The sequence below is a fragment of the Saccoglossus kowalevskii genome, chromosome 7 (genome assembly GCF_978046115.1).
Source record: "Saccoglossus kowalevskii chromosome 7, keSacKowa6.1, whole genome shotgun sequence".
NCBI classification, from domain to species: domain Eukaryota; kingdom Metazoa; phylum Hemichordata; class Enteropneusta; family Harrimaniidae; genus Saccoglossus; species Saccoglossus kowalevskii.
The window spans coordinates 10,345,726-10,367,178 of record NC_140647.1 but is presented as its reverse complement, the minus strand read 5'-3'; the positions used below and the strand labels follow the sequence as shown (position 1 = coordinate 10,367,178).

The following is a 21,453-nucleotide window of genomic DNA, read 5'->3' as shown; positions in this document are numbered from 1 at the left end:
TCAGTATCGAGCCCAATAAGAACCGTCTTTTTCAAACGGGATTCTTGCATGAAATGTACAGCATCTGGTCTCAGTGAAACTATACATTTTGGTGAAGCTTGACAACATTTGTGAAATCTCAGCTTATTCATTTCCGAAAAACACATTTTCGGATCTTGTTTTAAAAAGTCTTCTTCTGCTCGAGCGAACACAAAGTCGAAAATGTCGAGCAGACACCGGGCGGACGACCCAAGAATGAAGGAGATCCCGGACATCGTGATTGACCCGAGTAGTAGCAAACGTTATATGAAAGGTAGATTTCTCGGCAAGGTAAATTGATCATTTATGTAATATTCCTCGATGTTTTTTCAATGACTATTCCAAACAGTTTGTCATTTGTTGTGATTTACTGTTTATAAACGTCCCAGATGTTTGCAAATGCACGACCTTGATAAAAAGTAAACATGGAAACGTTTGTAGATTTCTGCATGTTGGGTCACGATTCACGGTTCCCTCTTTAAATCGCCTCACTATATACAATATCAATACAATCAACAACCCAACAAAACTGATATTAACAAAATGTTTAATTTTTTAATTTTGTTTGTATTCTACTTTTTTAAACGTGTACTGGCCGTTACGGGGTTCGCCGTTTATTATTAATTACCAAGTCTTTGTTCAATATTTTCGCACCGGCTTTCTGTGGACGATTATATCGTAGACGTTTTCTGTTTACTGGTCGTTGTTTGCAAGTTTTTTTTCGTTTAAAATTCATTTTATCAGCTGTTGATAATATGTACGGCTATAACGTGTGTATATGAGCGTATAAGTAAGTAGCTCGGTTTCCAAAATTCCAACTGTTCCACTACAACGTTCCAATAACATAATCCGTCCAATCACGGTTACGAGTAACCGTGGTCCAATGTCGCATCACCACCAGACTCGGATTAAGTAACATGGTAATCATTTAATACACACAGGGCGGATTTGCAAAATGTTACGAAATGACAGACGTCGAAAACAACCACATTTACGCTGCCAAAATAGTACCAAAAGCATTGTTAATCAAGCCACACCAGAAGGACAAAGTAAGTACAACATTTTAAAGGCTGTTGTTGAATTCAAAATAAATAAAAAGAGCTGCATAAAAACATACGTTGCATTATTTTGCATAATCATTACATGAAGTTTTGTTTTTATTTACCATGAATGTTATATTTATCATAAATAATTGCATTTCAATATATTTCAATCAGATGGAGATGGAATTATATTTACCAATGTAAGAATATTCATCATGTTACTAAAAAAAAATATAACTGGGAAACCTGTGTTGCTTTTCTGTAGATGACAATGGAGATTGCAATTCACCGTAGTCTGATTCACCCCAATATTGTTGGATTTCATGGATTCTTTGAAGACAGCAATTTTGTCTATGTTTTACTGGAACTGTGTCGAAGGCGGGTAAGAGAATTCTTTTAATCAATTTACACTAAACAGTTATAATGCCAGTTACCGCATTGTTAACAATTTTGACCTGATTGTCCCAACTGATTTTGGCAAGGGGCCCAACAACTATACTGGTCCCTATATTTGATACATTACTGATTGTTCTATCCAGCTCTAGTGCGAACATATTTTCAAGCGTCATTCTCATGTAATATACAATTACAATTTTTGTTTCATGTGTTTCTATTAGAGATGTGCTTTGCATAGAAAATAGATGGTAAATGTGTGTATATTTTTTGAGAAATTGATTCAATTTATTTTGTAAGTGATTATAATCATCCCCCACTAATCAATCATTGCTTGAATCACAGAGATGGAATGCAAATCCTCAGTATTTTTTTTTTACTTTTTATCAGTCACTCATGGAGTTACACAAAAGGAGAAAAGCGGTGACCGAACCAGAAGCCCGTTACTTTATGCGTCAGATCCTTTTAGCTACCATTTACATTCACAAGGAGAAGGTTATACACAGGGACATGAAGTTAGGGAATCTCTTTCTTAATGATATGATGGAAATCAAAATTGGTGATTTTGGCCTTGCAACAAAAATAGACTACGAAGGTGAAAGAAAAAAGTAAGTAGTTTATTTCTTTTTGCATGAAATGAATAATTTTTGATTAATTCAATAAATATTATTGGGGTGGGGGTTACATATCTGCCAAATAATATCCATTTATGCCCGAGGTGGACATTCAAAAAAAAATTGGAAGTCTGCTTTGCTAACAAATTTATAATAATACTAGATCATGAATCTTAGAATTATTTAGTACTAATCAGAAATTCAAATTTATGCAACTGAGCTTCCAGTGTGCTTGAACTCTACAATAATTATTGTACGGGGTTGAGCAGTGAATTCATGTCTGTATTCATTCATGCTGTCAGTGTCTATGAATAATCGCACCTATCAACAACACTTTCATCCTGATGAGGCCTTATAAACCATTACTTGCCACATGCCCACGCTATACTACATTTTGTTGTTGAAACTAAAGTGCATGTTTTGGTGAAAGTCACTGGTTCAATGTGTTGTGATTATCGGTAATTTAATTTTCCAGAAACATTATACATGTATGATATATTATAATATATACATTCTTATCTGTGTTTTTTTCAGAACTTTGTGTGGTACACCAAATTACATTGCTCCTGAAGTACTCAATAAGAAAGGACACAGCTATGAAGTGGATATGTGGTCGATAGGCTGTATATTGTAGGTTTTAATATCAAGCTTATTTTTCATCACTTTCAAGCTCTTATTCTTAATAGGTGATTTTTCGTTCACTGTGCACATTTCTGCCACAAAAACTGAATGACTTGATTTTGAACTTTAATTTAGTTTTTTTCTATCGTTAAATGTTGAGGGAAATGTAGGTACCCTTACTTCATCAAAATAATCATCGAATGTGTATAGCACATTAATGAGCGTGTTAATCCTGTGATGTTTTGACGCCACTGTTGTGCTATAACATTTGATTTCACACATAATGCAGGATCTCGCAGTGCGCAGAAAATAGTCAATTTTTGTTTTGTTGGTCTCAGTAATTCACAAAGTAATCAGTGAGGCTTTAGAACAAGAACCTAGTCACAGTAAAATTTTGTAAATGTTATTGTTATTGCTTTTTATGATTGATTTGTCTGTGCATATCTGTTTATTCATCCTTAGTCAAAACAAAGTCACATATTGGTCTATTTATAATCCTTCAGAATCTATTGGAAACTCGGAAATTGTACATTTCTGTGCTTTGACTATTTAAAAAAGTTAATTCTTGAATATAAAGTACCTTCTGCTGATTTTTCTTTGCAGATACACATTATTAGTCGGCAAACCACCGTTTGAGACAACCTGCCTGAAAGACACCTACCTCCGTATTAAAAAGAATGAATACTACATCCCATCTAGAATATCTGCTCCTGCAAAGTCACTTATACAGAAAATGTTACAAAGCAATCCCATTGAGCGACCATCGATGCAAGAAGCGCTAGATGATGAGTTTTTTAAATGCGGTCCATTACCAACTAGGTTACCAACATCTTGCCTCACAACAGCACCTAGATTCAGTGTGGCCCAACCAATGGCATCGAGTAGAAAACCCTTGTTGGAGAAAAATGGCACAGGAGGTAAATATATTCTACTTAACTGAATTTGAGATGGCAATGTTTCACAGCAAGTCTCAAAAGTATTGGGGCAGCCAATTGGCAAACTCGCCAGCGAATTGATTAACTGCCTGGGTTTTGGATAAGCAGTTGGTTTTCAAATTTCTTATGTAGTGGAATATAAATAAATGATTTTGTAAACAGTACAGAGGATGGAGGGATCTTCATGGCTACACCAAAGAAAAACTAAATAATAAATACTGGAGTTTATATGATCAAAAGTTCCTTTACTGGATGAAACCGCCTCTTTTTAGCTCCATTATTAAAACAGCGAAGGGACTGTTATCTCATTTTCTGGAGCTAGTCAGCGACGGCCTTACAGTTAGATGGAGATTTAGGTTTCAAATACCCAGAGGAAAGTGTTCTATGTTCTTCATGTAATGAAGTGTTAGTGTACAAGGGATTTTCCATGTAAAAACGAATGTAGTCAAATTTTATCAGCAGTTGGTGTAATATTATCCAAGCAGAACGTGAACTTACCCCCCCCCCCCCTGATTTGTAGGAAACTAAAAGATCTTGTCTATTTTCAAGCAGTGTTAATGGTGGCTGTCCCCGTATAGTAAATATCAGTGAATTAATCACATTTATCTTATCACTTGTAAGCCAGTAGACTTGGTTTAAAAAAAAAAATAGGATGAACATGTACGTCGAAAGTTGTTCGTAAACAACAATTTGTGTAGACTTGATGATCAAATTTTCAGTACATCAAATCGCGTGTCAAACTGATGCATGCCTACTCAATTAATCAAAATTTGATAAGAAGCAAGTTAAAGAATGTTTGAACAGCCACTGTTTTTTTATTTATATTTGTTGTACAAGAGTTCATAGCTTTCCAAGCAAACATGGAACATTTCATACTTCCTAGGCTAGTTGCTGAGCATGTTCCAAACTGGATTCGAAATAGCGTTGCATGTTTGATGTTAGGCGTTCCAGATAAAAAAATAATTCACTCATTTTCTGACACTCGTAACTCATGAACATTTTAACTGTTGATTCCAATTAATTTCACTATACATACTTCAAATAAGAAACTGAAAATACAGCTGTAAGTCTGAGCCAAGATAAAATGTTGTGGTCAGACGCCGATACATTTTTTTTTTGAGAAGGACTCTCCAGTAATTACAAGGTGCTTTGTCTAACTTGTATAGCCGACGAACCTTAGTTGCAATTTAGAGTAACTTGACAAAAAATCAAATTTAAAAGTTGCATCATTTGATGCTCATTTGATTTGAGGTAACTTGATGAGACTCTAGGGCACTGAAAACTCATACACAACCAAATTAGTGGAACTGCTGACTAATATTCGGCTATTTACTACAGTGTTCTCCCTGGTAAAATAACATGGCATTAACAATTAATTTGTATACAAATAGAACATGGTAATTGTCGAAAAAATCATGGATTAAGGGCCCCTTCTCTCTAATTTTTCTGATGTTAATATCTTGTGAATAATGCAGCTATTGCATTTATTACAGTACAGACATTACTTGACATGTCAAAGGCTTCCAACCAAACTAGAACAGGGCATTTAGATAATTATAACAATGAAGCATTCTGTGGGCATACTTAAGATATAAACTTTCCATTTGAGTGAACCACATTGATTGGTGTGATCAATAACATTCTAAGACTATTGTATACAGAATAACAATTTTTTTTTTAGATGCCATCCCAACCAATGGTTTGACGAAAGAATCAGAGGCATTAAGAAAACTCGCCGCTAAGAATGGTGAAGGAAAAGAAGAAGGGTCGAGAGGTGTTCTCAGGTCAGAAGATGGTGGTAAGTGTTTTATCAGTGATGCTTCGATGTTAATTATGTTTTTATTTCACCAAAATCCAACCATGTCATATCATTTACATTATTAACAATACATTATATGATTACTTTTCTACAGCTGGAGAACCAACTGACTGTTACTTGTCAGAGTTACTGGCACAACTAAATACAATTGTTAAATCAGGTCCTGCTAGCAAAGCAGTGATAGATGAAGGTACGATTTTCTCTTAATTCTTGTTAAGTTAGGGGTCTTGCGTTTTTCTGTCATGAAGATACTGGTTTAGTATTTTTTTTTCATTTTTTGTAATTATAAACATGAATGAAAAGGGAGGACATGACTAACAGCCATTTTGTTTATCACCAGACGAAGCAGAGGATCCAGCCGCTGTACCAGTTTACTGGGTTAGCAAATGGGTTGACTATTCAGACAAATACGGTCTGGGCTATATGTTGAGTGATGATAGCGTTGGTGTCAGATATAATGATTCAACAAAACTACTACTTTATGCAAATGGAGAGTAAGTACTGCAGATTAATTTCTTTGCTCACATCTGCAGCTCATTCAAGGTTTTTTTTTCACATCAATCCACATGGTCATAAGGCAAGGAAGCTCACATTGTTTTTCTTTTGCATATTTATTTTTCAGTACACTCCAATATATTGAGAAGGATGGCGGCGAAAGTTACTATCAACTGAAGACCTTCCCAGAAACACTAACTAAGAAAGTGACCCTCCTAAAATATTTCCGTAACTACATGAACGAAAACCTTTCAAAGGCAAGTTTGTCTTATTATTGGTTTGACCAGTGGTTAAACACCACAGTAGGCAGTATATTACACTGAATGAGCATGGTTGGGTCAATACCGTACTATGTTAAATCAAACTATACATGTTTGACTTGATCCGAAGCACAAGCAAGGTTTACTTTGATTATACAATTGTTTTTCATCATATAGTGCTGTTAGACGAGACATCTACTATACAATACGTGTATTTACATGTGATAATTTCTCACCTGTGGTCAATCATTTAATCTAAATTTTGCACGTAAGGCCACTAAGCCTTTTTTTTTAGACCTTGGTGTTTTCAGGAGCATGCGGTATGTTTAGTTGTGTAACACTATTGTACCAAAATGACAACTGCCCTCGGTGTTCATTTTGTGTTTGTGATTATGTTTATGCGAACAGGTGTGTGCTGTTCCTATAAAATGAGCACCACTTTGACCAATATCTGTCATATAGATATCTCATAAAGTTATTTATTATTTGTATCTAGGCTGGTGCTCAGATGACCCCAAGAGATGGTGATGAGATGATTCGCCTACCATTTCTGAATGCCTGGTTCCGTACACGTAGTGCCATTATCTTGCATCTCAGCAATGGCTTACTTCAGGTAAATCTTGTCGATTAGAGCAAATACTTTAGAGACAGTCTCATGGTGTTAGATGTCGCCTCTAGTTCATTTTGGACATTTTGATTTTGTGAGATAATGAACGAAGAAAAAGCAAATTATTATTTTGATTTGTAAATTAATATGGTGAGGTTATTGCTAGTTAACGCTAGTATGATTTGGTATATTCTTATGGTTTGACTTTATTACTTCACAGGTTAATTTCTTCCAAGATCACACCAAGATCATAATCTGCCCACTGATGTCGGCTGTCACGTTTATTGATGAGAAAAAGAACTTCCGTACATTCAGACTACCTCTTCTTGAGAAACATGGTTGCTCAAAGGTGTTGGCAAACCGTTTGGACTATGCGCGTGTCATGGTTGAACGGCTGATAACATCGAAATCGGGATCATCTCGTGTCAAATCCACGTCATGAGCAGCAATCCAATTTCCTTGATAGACAATTTACATATAGTAGTAACTTAATTGGGATATTTTACTTGGAAATTGTTCATGTAACCAAAACGTGTTTGTCGGCAGTCAAATTTTGACAGCATGTTTTGTGAAAATGATCAAACACAATGCATATGAAGAAAACACAATCAATGTTTTAACGTGACAAAATTCTAGTTTGTTTTTACAAAGCTGGGTGTGGCTGGAAGCTTCAAATTTATTATTTACTTCAGATTGCTTGCAAATATACCCTACTTTTTCCCAAAATCTTTTAAAATAGATAAAGACAAATTAGGTGTATATTGTGTATTTTCAGCTAATGCAAGAGGCGGTTTATTTCAACTCGTTAAATTTTGGATACAACATACATGTATTCAAGACTGAATTTTGTCTTTGACTTGTTCAGGTGTAGTTTCTGCTTCAATAATTTGTTAAAGCAATAATGGAATGTCCTTAAATTGCAGTTTTACATACTTTAACAACCATGTTTTTTAAACAAAATTATAAACACAAATCAATAATTTGAATGTTTTGTGTTAAAAGCAGACAAAAGAAACGGAGTAGCCAGTATATTGTACATATGGTATTTAAACTTTTGTATTGTAAATAGCTCATTAGTTTTTTTTTTCTTTTTGTAATGTGTTGTATCTGGGTTTTTTTTTTTTACACTTTCGTGTTCTGTAAAGTGGAATCCTTAGGAGTTTCCATTGTTTTGAAAAAAAATGTAGCAACACAATCTTCCGAGGCAATGACAGAAATATCCCGCACAATCAAATTAGTGTCAGCTATTAGGTGTCATCTAGGGTGGCTCTATTGTGAAATATGGAAGAAAAAAAAAATATATTTTGTCACATGAATAACAAATAAGAGCAATTTTGGTTCAAATGCCACTGTAAAATCATGATCAAGTCGTTGATCAAAAATAAAGTGTTATTTTTAAAAATAAATCATTGTCCTTTTCAGTACATGTCTTATCTTGAAATTGATATTGTAATGCGGGCATTTGAAGTGAAATTTTTTCAATTTTTGTATAAAAATGAACCATTTAATAAATACTAACTTTAGAAACACAAATGTACTTGTAAAGTTCGAAATGATTTCAGCATGCATCGGCTGAAAATGAAAGTGCATTTGTGAAAAGTTTAATGGGCAATCAAAATAACTACCAAAAAAAGGTACATGCACACGCATTGATCTTTGGAAAACTGATGAGAATATACCTTGTGAACGCACACCAGTGACAGTATGCATTTCAACTATAAATACACTTGTGTTGGAGATCTTCTTTGAGACTTGGCTGTAGTATGAAATCCAAGTGCCAAGTAGATATCTATGAAAACTTTTATGCATAGTTGTCTCTAATCGAATCCATCTCGGTTTTCCCCAATTAGAAAAAATATAATGGTAAATTGAAGCCATCAAACTGTGCCACACGGCTGTCCTGTCCTAGAAAGAAATCCCATTGAATCACTGAGAAGCCTGATTTGACAAGAATGAATACTCTTCTATACAACCTATGGCTGGTTGGGTATTTCAGCTTAGCGCATGGTGCCAGATGCTTAATATGTGTAGCCATCTTGTTGCGATGCCTTGTAGTTGAAAATTTTATATATTTGATCCAAATATTCCATTTTGAATTTGGGTGTGCATATCTCATGGCAACCAAGTTACAAGAAAAAAACAAAATATTTATAAACAAAAATATAAAAAAGAAATCGAAGTTAAAGCTAGGTAGTCATCACCTGCGCACAAGTCAGATTGTTTACAAATAAGCGTCTACCCATGAGCCTTTGCGTTTTTAGGGCGTATTATAATCGTTTGGGACTCAATTGTCGCGCGTGCGCAGGTGACTACCCTCGCGCTTTAAACTCTACAAAGCTCCTATGTGAAAGGACGGTGGTCGTCGCGCTGCGCATGTGCGACTTGTGTTGATAAACATTGATTTTTCTCGCAATACAATTCGCTCTTCTAATGGAAATCATAAGTATGAGGTTTGACCTAGGCCCGACTTTCACTAATTACCGCCGATGACTCCTTCATTAATTTACAATCACCTAAAAATACCCAATTAAAGCTTGGTAACGTCTCAGTTTGTACTCGTTGATGTGTGCAAAGTCAAAGTTGCCATCTTCGTTTATGCGACCTCTATATATTGCGCAAGCGTGGTGCGACGACTACCGCCATTTAAAAGAAACATCAATCTAAACAACATAATGACCCCTAAAGAAAAAGTTTCACAAATGTAGGAGAATGCAATTTACAGTTTTTTATATCACTTTTCATTCTCTAGATATTCAACTTTATATCAGTTTTATGTAGTCAGCCATCTTTATTCTCAGGCAAAGGATCATGGGTAAAGTATGACATTATAGAATCTGTTGTCAGAAATTGAGAAAATTATTTCATCTATGCATGAGAAATACTGATGCGAATAAGTTCAAATTTTCGTTGTGCATATTACTCATGTATATAATTATAGTAATGGAAATTAAAATATTACAAATACACATAAAGTAAAGATATTGCTAAAACGTTAAAAAAATAAAAATCAATATTTTAGTCGTGAAATATAGAATGACACTTTTGTGTCTCCTTTTTGTTGTCAACATGTAATATATCACCTATATAACATACTCACATTAGTAAATTGTATACAATATAAGGAAATTTGAGCATTTGGTAGGAAAACATAAAACTGGATTTTCAGTTCTGTTTCCATAACAACTATTTTATAAACATGGATGGCACATGTATGCTATCAATTTCTAAACTTTCAGCCAATTTGAAGTTCAATTTTTGAATTTACAGATGAAATCATTTTCTCAATTTCTGACAACTGATTCTATGATGTCATACTTTACCCATAACCCTTTGCTTGAAAATCAAAATGGCTGACTACATAATACTGATGAAAAGCATTGTGTCAACACAGATGGCGCTATTCAGCACAGACCTGTGTCTTATGACGCATAACTAGCCTCTGAAGGCTAAATATCCATCCGCTACCATTTTTCTCAGCGTTTCTGCCGCGGAACTATATAAAAGTATTTTTCTTGTTTTGAACACATCCTCCCCCGATTTTTAGCAAGATTTAATCTTTAATGAGTTGATCAATTAAAATAACACACAACACTCATCAGAATATCTTATTTTATTAACATTAAAATGCATGTAAATTGGGAGGTCAAAGGTCTAATTTTTCTCAATATTGCATTGACACGCAGATCGCCGCAAACCAAGCGACTAGCGCCACCTGTGTTGACACAATATGGAAATAGTTCCGACCACTTTTCCCATAGTTCCACGCGCGGTATGTGTCTGATCGGTTGGTTTGCGGCGATCTGCCTGTCAATGGATGAAAAGTTGAATATCTGGAAAATGGAAAGTGACATAAAAAACCTGTAAATTGCATTCTCCTACATTTGTGGAGCTTTTTCTATAGGGTCATTATGTTGTTTGGATTGATGTTTCCTTTAATAAAACATAACTCTTAGCAGAAATGCGCAATTATTAAATAAACATATCTAAAAGCAATGGAATTAGATAGTAAGATCAGTCTCAGTTGCAGTCACTTGTAGCTACCACTGGTTTGATGCAGCATTTTCATCAAATGAATAAACAGATAATGGGTCAGGTTGAAATTTCTGGTTCTAGCGAGCCAGAAGCTCGAATTGAACAGGAATCACTAATCAGCGTTCTGGCCCTCTATCGATGACCATTGATTAGGTGATTTTCCGTTCGCTGTGATATCTCTCGTAAGGCGTTAAAGACGTGGTTTGAACGTCTGCCACAAAATTGTATTTAATTTTTAGAGAGTAATCTGACGTTGACATATCTTTATTTCATCAAAACTGACCTTCATCAAATGTGTATAGCACGTTATTTAGGCGTGAAAATTTCCAAAACATAGTTTTGCGTTTGTCGAATCTCACGCCATATTTTGACGCATCTACTCACATCGCTTCCTGTGACGACGCCCTGTTTTTACGCTCGATTTCGATGGCTCCCGGCGTCCTTTGCGTCTACACTTTTTTTCAGTATACCGGTACACGTATTGCAATACAAAGTTTTAATGAGCATTTGACGTTTCTATGCACCTCCATGTATTTCAAAACAAGAGCCTTAGTCTTTTTCATGTGAATATTTACGTCGGGCAAAGATTTTTTTTTACCATTTTTCACCCATATATTATTCCGCAATAATAAATTTCGAAAAACAGAAATGTAATGTCTAACTAAGCATTACTGTTTGCAGAAATAAACTCATTTCATTAAACTGTTTACATTGTAATCACTGTAGGCCGTGACGTACGCTGAGACAACTTTCTTAGTTTGAACATAATTACAATACCAATGTTTACTGTGATGTAGGACAAACATGGGTTAATAATGGCATTGCTAGTAGGACCTGTATACAGTCTGTATATGTTCGTGATACATTTAATGGCTTCACAAGAGTCTATATATATATATTCTGTATTTTGGGGACGCATTCAACTTGAATGGCTTCACAGACGTCATTACGTAAGGCGCTCGTTGAATGCTTGGTTAGATTCAACTGCATTAATATTCATAAATATTGATAAAAATGAAGAAATCATTCGTAAATTTGTAATTGTATGAACATATGTATAACAATTTGTACAGTGCCGATCGTCGACTTTCATCCTAATTCTAATGATTGGCTGGAGAGAGCCACCGTTATCTACGCCTAGTCCACAATGAGCGCGCAAGCCTTCAAGTGACGTTGCAACAGGGACCGCTCATTTATTGAAAATGAAGGGCTTGCTAATTAGACGACATTGAAAAAACAAGCAGTTCTCCAATGTTAATAAAACGGATAAAAACATTGACTCAGCAGCGACTCAGCCTGACTCAAAAAAGACACTACGCAGCTCACTATACCGCCCTCTACGCCTTAACTTCCAGCGTTCCGTTTACTAATACTTTAATGAGGGTCGGCAAGGGGTATTTTCGTAAGCTGTAATCAATTGTTTTTATTTTCATAATAATGTAATTTAAATAAATAAAAAACGTAATTTCGTAAACATGGACAAGGTGTAAAATGTAATTTAGATTTATTTTTTGTATTAGCGTATAAAGCATTTTCAACATTAAATGTCGTAATTCGTACGCAATCTCCAATTTTGATTCTTAAACACAAATTATCAAGTATATTATACAAATGTAAATAGGAATTTTCTTTATCTGAAAAGTGTAAAAAAAATATTTTTTATTGTAAATGGAACTTTCCATATTATTTCCCGTAAAAACGTACGCAATAATAACAATGGCACATACAACCAAGACAGGCAATTTTTACTGCATTGATTCCGTTTCACTTCAACGTGTTATTTGGGCAAGGTCAGACACAACTGACAACTCTGATCAGTCACTACTGCACTACACCGGTTATTCTATTAATTTCTGCACCATGAGTGTTGCAACCATAAATCTATACCAATCATTCACACTGCATTTGAAGTCTCTTCTGCTGGCGATCAGTCCCAACCCAGATTTTTATTCGGGCCAAAGTTTTCGCCGGGCGGTGTTTCATTCACCTTCCAATCTGGTGCAGCATCAGAAGCTTTCAAAGCTCAATGTGATTGGTCCCACACGCATATTTGTCATACGCTGAATCACCAATTGGTCATCGCCTGTACATATCTGCATCGATGTATTTATGCAGCCATTAGAGCCAGCAACTTGGACTTGACACACTGACTTTTTACCTTCATTTGAGTTTTGACTTGAGTTTTGGTAGGTCTTTCTTGCTTGGCTCCTTTTTGCCGAGTATAGATGGCATGTATCTAAGCTACTGTTATCTTTTTCCATGTTGCTAGCATTCTCCATTCCTGTTTTACCCGCCAAAATTACTGTGTGTCTCCTCATTTGTTCTCATTGTATCTAGATAGAATAGTTCGGTAATTTTGAGAAAAGATCAAAATGTTTAATTATTCAGTGAATTGACTCATGAATATTTACATCACCATAGTGACGATTCTCATTAGCATATGAAAATTGTTTTTCGACCTAAACTCGGTGTCTAACGGTATTGTGTGGCACGCTAACTCAACTCAATGTAATAGTAATATTTTATTGACACGACACTGACGCAGAAAGGTATAACAGTATGGTCTTAAAAACAACTAAAACTAAGACATGCATCCTCATACCACTAATACAAGACGACTAGGAACTATAACGCTACAAAATTAAGATTTCAGGAGAACATGGAAATTTGGACATAACAAGGATTTTATATAGACTGGGCTTTTTGTGTTCGGACTTAAAGTTGCTCAGGTTGTCTTCATATATAAACATTTGTCTATGTCCTTGTTGTAAATGTTATACATTTGTGTATCTGAATTCACGATTGTTTTTCCTCAATTACTCAAGCCTGTCAATTATTTTTGCTGCGTTGTCAAAAGTAAATTTCTTTGCTGTTCGTATTTTTCCATAACAAGTATGTCTCGTCTCAAATTTCCATGGCAATACATAAGTCGCAAATGCTTTTGTCAATTATAAGCCACAATGTACTCTTATTCAACAGTCAATCGCAAAGAACTACCACAAAATGAGTTTGGCTGAAATTCCACGTTTAATATTAGTATTTGCATTTTAAAATATCCGTAGACGAGTTATGCGAGTCGGGGCTTCAAAAGTACTGATAACAACCGCTCCCTCCTCGTATGTAAACACCATACCCAGACAACATGCATCCCATCACACGAGTACGCATAGTGGCATCTCATTTTAGCAGTTCTGTGATTTGCTGCATGATCTGTTGATCAAAATAAACAATGGGCTAGTAAGTAACAGATGATTACCCAGTGCGTATCACGTGACACCCCCACCGAAACTGTAGTCTTAGACCTGACGCTAAAAGTTGTCAGTATCAGAGCGTTCATACAGCGCGAGGGTTCTTGATCCTGACACTGCAACGAAGCTGTCAGAAATCCTATTGGGGAACACATATACGCATGCGCATGAAATTGTAGTATGCCCTCGTCCAACATTAAGAAGTACACCCACCTTTAACACGTGACCAATTTGTTCTCTGAATAACTTTTTCATTTTATATTCTTTGGCACGTACTAAAACACTCCTAGTAAAAAATATAATATTGTTAGATTATAATATAAAATACATACATGTTACATGCATTATAGTATCATTTAATGAATAGATCGTCGTCCTATATGATGAAAAACGCGTTTTTTTGTAAACGGTTGTATATAAATGTACAATGTACCAAACATTTGTGCTTCAACGTATACAGATGATCATATTAAAGTTAGAATTACTTGTCATGATCCATCCATTGTCATAGCAATTGTCAACCGCGGACGAAATACTCGTCCATTCCTTACCTTCACCAAGGCTAAGTTGACTGTCGTCTGAGTCTGATAATATCGCAGTTTCACGCAATGATCCTAAAATAGGAAGTATTTCTTCCAAAAAACGTGTTTGATCCAGCAAAGGGCATTCGCATAAATGTTGCTTGGACGGACTACTGAGGCAATTGTCGCCATCACATTCTTGCAAGAGAGCAGATTTATCGACATTAGAGTCGAATTCACCCACAGAAAACGTCGGTAAGCCAATATGATTGGACAAAGGAACGCTTAAGTACACTCCCCCATAGTCGCAATCTAGTTGATTTGCATTCGGCGTGCCTGTATAGCGAAAAACAAAAACAAAAATGAGGTTCAATTTTCGAGAGAAGCTTTCACCCTTCTGTAAATACACATATCTTGGAGGCTTTTTCGAGTGACTGATGTCATCTTCAACATCGTAATATGTACACAGTTCTCGGATGTAGAATAAGTGCTATCATAATCATGGTAATTTTTGTAATTCACACTGACTAACAGAATAAGGTATTACAATTACCGTGTGGTTGGACCTCTACCGTTGCCGCATCGCCTTCTACGAGTTTCTTAAAAACCAATGGCATTTTCATTTTAAGTTCTTTGAGTAGAATGGCAATTTCACAATCTTTCTGCGGGCATCATGGTGAAACATGGTTTCCGGAAAGAGAAAATAAAATAATCAGCGCCGTGCATTATACTGTTTTTTTTTCCGTGGTGCGATTGTCGGTAAAATATATTGCAATTAATGGCAATAAAAAGACCGTTAACGTATGCATGCTAACCATGATTGAAATAAGAATCGTTGCTGTGATTAGCGTGAGTGATTTTACAAAAAAGTAGTCAATTTTGTGAGTATAACCATACAAATTAGCATACTAGACAGGCATGTCATTTTGTTGTGTTCGTTTTATTTTTTTGTCTCATACTTTACTTAGCCATAAACAGTACGAATGGTACGTGTTTAACACTCTCTGTATTACCGCCCCCACGTCCTACCTCTGCTAGTATTCGGTTCAGTTCAATATTTTCTGTTTGCATTTGTTGTAGTTTGATTATACTGGAGTTGGTCTTGAAGTTGCCTTTCTGTGACGTACATCGGATTTTCCTATCTTCACCTTTCGGATCTTTCCGCAATTGTAATATCTTCACCAATAAGTGAAACAAAAAAGACAACAAAATAATTACATTTCCTCTGTTTTACTTTCGAAGATATTTTTACACCTGGTAATTATTATACAAGTGACCAAGTACGTAGTATTGTGATTGCCGCAAAGTTTTTTTTTCTGAGCACAGAACAAATTTACCCTATTGACAATTGGTTGTCATCTTTCGTAGTATACCACATACAATCAGGAGATTGCATTATTGAATTCTTCTTGCGAGTCACTGTAACCGTGACAACAAATTAAAATTTATTTAATCTAAGTATACTAGTATGTGCGGATGCAGCAGAATACATCGTGCCGGTCTCAGTGACACACTCCATTCATTATCGATTGAATATGATGGCTTCGGGTACGAACGACCGCTATCCAGTTACTCGCAATCACACACCTCTCATTACATTGTAAAATGTGCCCTCCAGTCGAACTTACCTTAGGAACAAACACAAGGCAAAGCGTCACGGTCGTTGAAAATAATATGAACAGTGATAAGAGACCAAACGACGCACTCGGTGAATCTGGTATGAAGAACGATAGAGCGACCCCAACGGTACACATGACAACAACGTTGTATACGCTCATACCTATGTATTTACTGTCGTTCAGCGCAGGAATACTGACTTGTCGAGTTTCCCAAGCTAAGAAGCAACCGAACACCTACAGCAGGTATACAGAGAAAAAAAAATACATAATAACTTGTATTATAATAAAGACTTTTTTTCAACGAGGTTCGTCTATCCCCATTTGGTAAACAAAACGGGCGGGTCATGTAGGGATACACTTATTGGGACTTCTAGGTTTGAGAAAGGGCCTATCAGCGTGCAAAATTAGTTTGAGAAAAACATTTCTAAGCGTGGTCAACCGGGATGATGGCGTGATATAAACCCAGTCCACTTGACCGTATCAAAACGCCCGGACAACCTGTTAAAGTGATACATAGTGCTATGTGAACGCATAACCCGCCCAATCAACGCTCGTGGTTACGATGTCCTATGATTTTGTTATCGATGTTATATGGGAAAGAATATTTTAAAAAGAAAATAACATGATAGTTGAAAGGGTATACTGATTTCCGAGGAGTCTCCACGTAATGTTTGTAACCACCCCTTCCAAATGCTTAACAGCGTAACGTAACGTTTACAGTAATTTACGACTCTTATCGAATGATTTGTGGGTATAGCACTCAAACACTCTCAGGCAATCAAATATTCCTCGCCAGGCATCAACTGAGAAAAGGCGAGTTCGATATGTTGCGAATACAGAGTTAATTAAAACAGTTAACCGTCGATATCGTTTAATAGGGATCACTGTTCCCCGGGAAGTGCAGGGGTGAACGACCCCTTTTTAAACACATTTCATGTGCATTATCCCCAGGAGAGACTGTGAAGTAACTGGAATCACATTAATGACCGACAATCGCTCTAGATCCCGGGCATTGCGTAAACATTTTCTTTTCATCGACATAAAGACAAATTATGAGCGGACGTATTGAACGGTAGTCCAAGTGTTTTTGTTTATTGATATTCACTCTCACGGCGGCTCATAACGTAAACTATTATACAGATTATATATGCCGTTGAAAAGAAAATGTTTTGACTGACAGCAGTCAGCCGCCCACAAGTATCTGTGACTAAATACAAATTTACCATAAGCACTCCTTTGGAAACATAGATCAGCGAAAGCCACATCGTCATCCGGGTACTTTTGCAATGGTGTGTTATGGGAATAATAGTTACGTCACTTCCACTCTGGTCCGGCTACAGAAAATCATATAAAATCATTCACAGTCAAAATTTAAAAAACATAATATATATAAAACTCCAAAAAACGATAAACCGCAGTACCGATGATGTCTTAGCTCTGGAATTAGTTGAATTTAAATCAATGCAATTTAAAAAATATTGCTTTAGACAATGTTTAAATATATTAGCTTCTGCTTGATGATATTGGAACTGATATTTATGTGAGTAACAGTGAGTTATCATTCATTCAAACTTTGAGAAAGAACAGACTGCCGAATTCGCGATCCCGTAACATTCGGGTTATCAAGATTCAAATGTGACAGGCCGCGGGAGATTTAACGAAAATTTGTCAATAACGCACTAATTACATACTTACATACCCTTTATTAAATTAGCAAAATATTTATCTCATGTCACGGTTCAACAAAACACACTCAAAGTTAGCGTTATTATATATATATATATATATATATATATATATATATATTATATATATATTCATAACAAATATATTTTCATATATTTCTCGTAGCCAATCATGGGTTGAGTACAAAATATTGAAATCGTCTTATTATAATTATTATTATTATAATTACGCCTAATATTGTCGTAAATGACACAATTCTCTACATGGCAGCCATATGCCCATATATAGAACATAACGAATTACGTGCAACCTACCTTCGCCGTTCCTTCCTGTTCTTGCCTTACCAGAGGGTCAACGATGCCCCAGGAGATAAGAATTATCAAATCAATAAACGCCAATGTGCCAACTATTGTAAATAATTTCGCATCCCTTATCACCTAGACATCATGTTAAAAATATAAATAAAATGGAATTCATTTAAGTTAAATTATGAGTCGGCAATGATGTGTTTTCAATACACCATTCCTATAGTGTCACGCCCTCTAGTGACGGGCGCTTCTGTGACGTCAAAATGACGTACATTGGTGTGAACGATTCATTATCATTTAAATAGACATCTGTGTTTGAATGTGTAGTCGTTCGTCATCTGATTTTTTTTCCAAAACATAATCTTTATTGACAGATGACTGTAGATCAAAACGACACCGACGCTTTGAACTGCATTCGTGTCACACCCCTGTGTGTTTGGGTGTTACAGCGCGTGTTTGTATGTACGCATTTGATAGTACACATACTCCGCTGTATTATTTCTCTCGATCGCTAACTTCTAGTGTTACAATAGCCTGAACGGAGGGGTAAAACATGGGTAACAAACCTTGGGAATATGTTTTCAAAGGACATGCATGTGAATTTCCACGTACAACGTGTAGGAAATAGAGTGTGTATATGATATATACACTTGGGTCAGTGTTCTATTTTATTTGAATAAACTGTTTCATACAAATAGCGACCCACCTTCCTTTTCAGTCTTATGTCTGTGAAAATACTGTACACTCTCCACGTCTTTGCGAACATGGCACCAAACGACAATGTGAAACCCAATGCCAGTGACCACGCCCTCAACTGTGAGTAAAACACGCCATGATAGTAAATGACGGAATTGCAATCTGTACGCATTAGTGGATTGTGTATTTCGCCTGAAGTCGGCAAGTTTAGGAACTTTACACGACATTAACACGCACAGTAAAGAGCAATACTCACCCCACATAACAGATTAAAAGCCTTGTCTGAACGATATGAACTATGTGATCCCGAAAAAAACACAGACGCATAACATAGAAGACCACCAATTATAATCAGATTATTAATGTACGGACTTGACATCTTAATATACCTGCATGGATAAGAAAAAAGTAAAGCTCGGTCGTGGCGCCCACACGTGTACGATCATGGTCGTGTGATGGCGCTCTATTAAATAGAATTTCACTCTAAGTTCATGTCACGTGATCAGTAAACTTACTGTCAGGCAACTAAGTTCTATTTTACTTTTATTAACTACAACCACAATTTCGCTTTCAAGTTTCCCATGTTGCAGGTTATAACCGGCATAAGCGCCGTGAGAAAACATTTGCATAATACTGGAACGTGAACACACGTGAGCTATTAATCTTGTCGCCACTATTCAGTCTAAATACAGGTCCTTCATTTACATGCATGCCTAAAACACGGCCTTTACAATCGTTTATTATGTTTCTTGAAGTTTGTATTTTGTCGTGTCACTAATGTTGTTCCTGCCATTCTCAATAACTTGAAGCAACACAGAATATATTATTGCGTAATTTGTACCGACTAGTACATGATTGGACAATGAAAAGAAACAAATGACCCATTTCTGTTTGCGTCACACTCTTCAAAATCACTCTTTAACGATAACTATATATTAACTACAAATAAGAATATGTTTAAATCCGTATTTGTGAGTTTAGATTCGGATTATAATCTCGGTATATTGTTAAGCTATTATATTAAAATTATATGCAAATTGGGATATCAACCACTAGACTGTATTCATACCTGTGTTTTCTGAATCTCATATTAAAAAACAGGAAGACCATCGCCACCATGATCCCAATGTAACTGAAACAACACATTGTGGCGAATAAAACGAGAGACACGTCAGCGGGAATCCTGTGCACAATTTGAAGGTCCAATGGTGGCAGTCCCCCTGTCGAGATCATAAAATATTTGGTACTGAATTCGTAGAATTTATTTTGATGTTGGAAATACTCTGTTTCATAGTAAGCAATTATACCCTCTAAAATTGAATATTTAAAATTGAACAAAAGAACAAACAACTAATGTTGTTTAAAGACTCAAGTTGATCCCGGGGAATTTAGTTCCGAATATAAATCTTTTCACTGTATGAAACCGGAAGACATAATAGCTGTGGACGGAATGTGTACAATTAACCTGTTCCTTTGGTTACTTGATCGTTGCAAATTGCACGTAATTATAAGACTCGGTAAGATTTCGGTAAAAGCAGAGTGGATACAAACATAGTTCTCCATGGATGAAGCGCTTGTTTCTGCGACTGGTGACTGGCCGTTATTTACTAACACATACGCATATGACACCGTGGGTCTGATCACTATACCCGCGATTAGGAAGACCAGTGTGTTTTGTTGAGAGGCCGGAAAGCGAACCAATATAGTGTAGACGTACACGTGTAGCATAAAATAAATTAATGACGTGTATCGGATGATCACAATAAACACAGTTACACACATTAGTATGATTAAAATAAAACACAATCGTGAAGCTGTGAGAAGATTAAATTCGCAATCTCGTTAATCTTCTGGTCGTTGCATTTGACATTTTATCGAAGTAACTAAATCACGCTCTTGTCCAGGTAGCTTAGCCTTTGTTTTAAAAAATCACGAGAACGAGGCGGAGGCGAATACTGTGTACGTGACTATTACCTTAATAAGCCTACGTTATACATGAGTGAATAGGTAAGTACAAATTAACTACCTTGCCATATGATAGAATTCTCTGTCACGTTAATAGTGTCAGTATGTGCATAGTACTCGCCAATTTTAACTTGCCTTCCAGCTGAAAATACAAAACGGGAAAAAATGTTTACTATTATTTATTTCAAGGGAATATTTCGAGAAATACTTTCGTGGTATTATGAAGTTAGTAGTGTGTTTTGCTACGACTTAAAACAATATTATTCTTAATAGATATTTAGATGCAAATGCAAAAAGACCAAACAGTTATATAAATGGTACACTTTGGCACCCTTACACGTACTCTATTTAGCGAGATCTTCACTTTCGGCTCAGATGTTAATACATTGCAACCTAAATTCAGTAAGTGGCTTACAAACAATTGTAAGTAACCTTGTCGTAGTGTAAGGCTAGACGGTTGACAAACCCTACGGCCTAATATTCTTTTCAGCTAAAATTATGTAATCAGACGCTGCAATGCGTTTGCGAAATGCAAAAGGCCCTTGCTTGAAACGCATCTTAGATGTGAAACAA

The 21,453-nt window shown here is 35.9% G+C and overlaps 2 protein-coding genes across 3 annotated transcripts in view; one reads left to right on the top strand and one right to left on the bottom strand.

Annotated features, from left to right (window-relative positions):
* The first annotated feature begins 30 nt into the window (after positions 1 to 30).
* LOC100375057 (serine/threonine-protein kinase PLK1) lies at positions 31 to 8,338 on the top strand. The gene is made up of 12 exons (XM_002730907.4): positions 31 to 309; positions 960 to 1,067; positions 1,327 to 1,443; positions 1,845 to 2,062; positions 2,603 to 2,698; positions 3,293 to 3,606; positions 5,306 to 5,422; positions 5,538 to 5,633; positions 5,784 to 5,937; positions 6,066 to 6,195; positions 6,695 to 6,811; positions 7,026 to 8,338. Exons 1-12 carry the CDS (start codon positions 202 to 204, stop codon positions 7,245 to 7,247), a joined length of 1,797 nt encoding a protein of 598 aa, XP_002730953.1. The 5' UTR covers positions 31 to 201; the 3' UTR covers positions 7,248 to 8,338.
* Positions 8,339 to 13,074: 4,736 nt separating this feature from the next.
* The window catches only part of LOC102809107 (gamma-aminobutyric acid type B receptor subunit 2-like), a 52,687-nt gene continuing 44,308 nt past the window's right edge, over positions 13,075 to 21,453 (bottom strand). Inside the window, exons 10-21 of one of the 2 annotated variants that reach the window (XM_085501059.1) lie at positions 20,942 to 21,022; positions 19,985 to 20,135; positions 19,172 to 19,304; positions 18,926 to 19,033; positions 18,226 to 18,348; positions 17,449 to 17,559; positions 16,235 to 16,459; positions 15,636 to 15,782; positions 15,160 to 15,268; positions 14,637 to 14,942; positions 14,299 to 14,371; positions 13,075 to 13,170 (exon numbers count right to left, since the gene is read on the bottom strand). In XM_085501059.1, the coding sequence (XP_085357185.1) occupies positions 14,361 to 14,371; positions 14,637 to 14,942; positions 15,160 to 15,268; positions 15,636 to 15,782; positions 16,235 to 16,459; positions 17,449 to 17,559; positions 18,226 to 18,348; positions 18,926 to 19,033; positions 19,172 to 19,304; positions 19,985 to 20,135; positions 20,942 to 21,022 (1,505 nt within the window). In that variant the 3' untranslated portion in view covers positions 13,075 to 13,170; positions 14,299 to 14,360. Of the gene's footprint in view, positions 13,171 to 13,346; positions 14,048 to 14,298; positions 14,372 to 14,636; positions 14,943 to 15,159; positions 15,269 to 15,635; positions 15,783 to 16,234; positions 16,460 to 17,448; positions 17,560 to 18,225; positions 18,349 to 18,925; positions 19,034 to 19,171; positions 19,305 to 19,984; positions 20,136 to 20,941; positions 21,023 to 21,453 lie in introns of those variants that run through there. The other variant, XM_085501058.1, reaches the window with a different exon arrangement.

Excerpts from the sequence above, each read along its gene's own strand:
- LOC100375057 (XM_002730907.4), top strand. The coding sequence starts at position 202 with ATGTCGAGCAGACACCGGGCGGACGACCCAAGAATGAAGGAGATCCCG. Across the intron at positions 1,444-1,844 it reads TGGAACTGTGTCGAAGGCGG|TCACTCATGGAGTTACACAA; the intron begins GTAAGAGAATTC and ends ACTTTTTATCAG. Across the intron at positions 6,196-6,694 it reads TGAACGAAAACCTTTCAAAG|GCTGGTGCTCAGATGACCCC; the intron begins GCAAGTTTGTCT and ends ATTTGTATCTAG.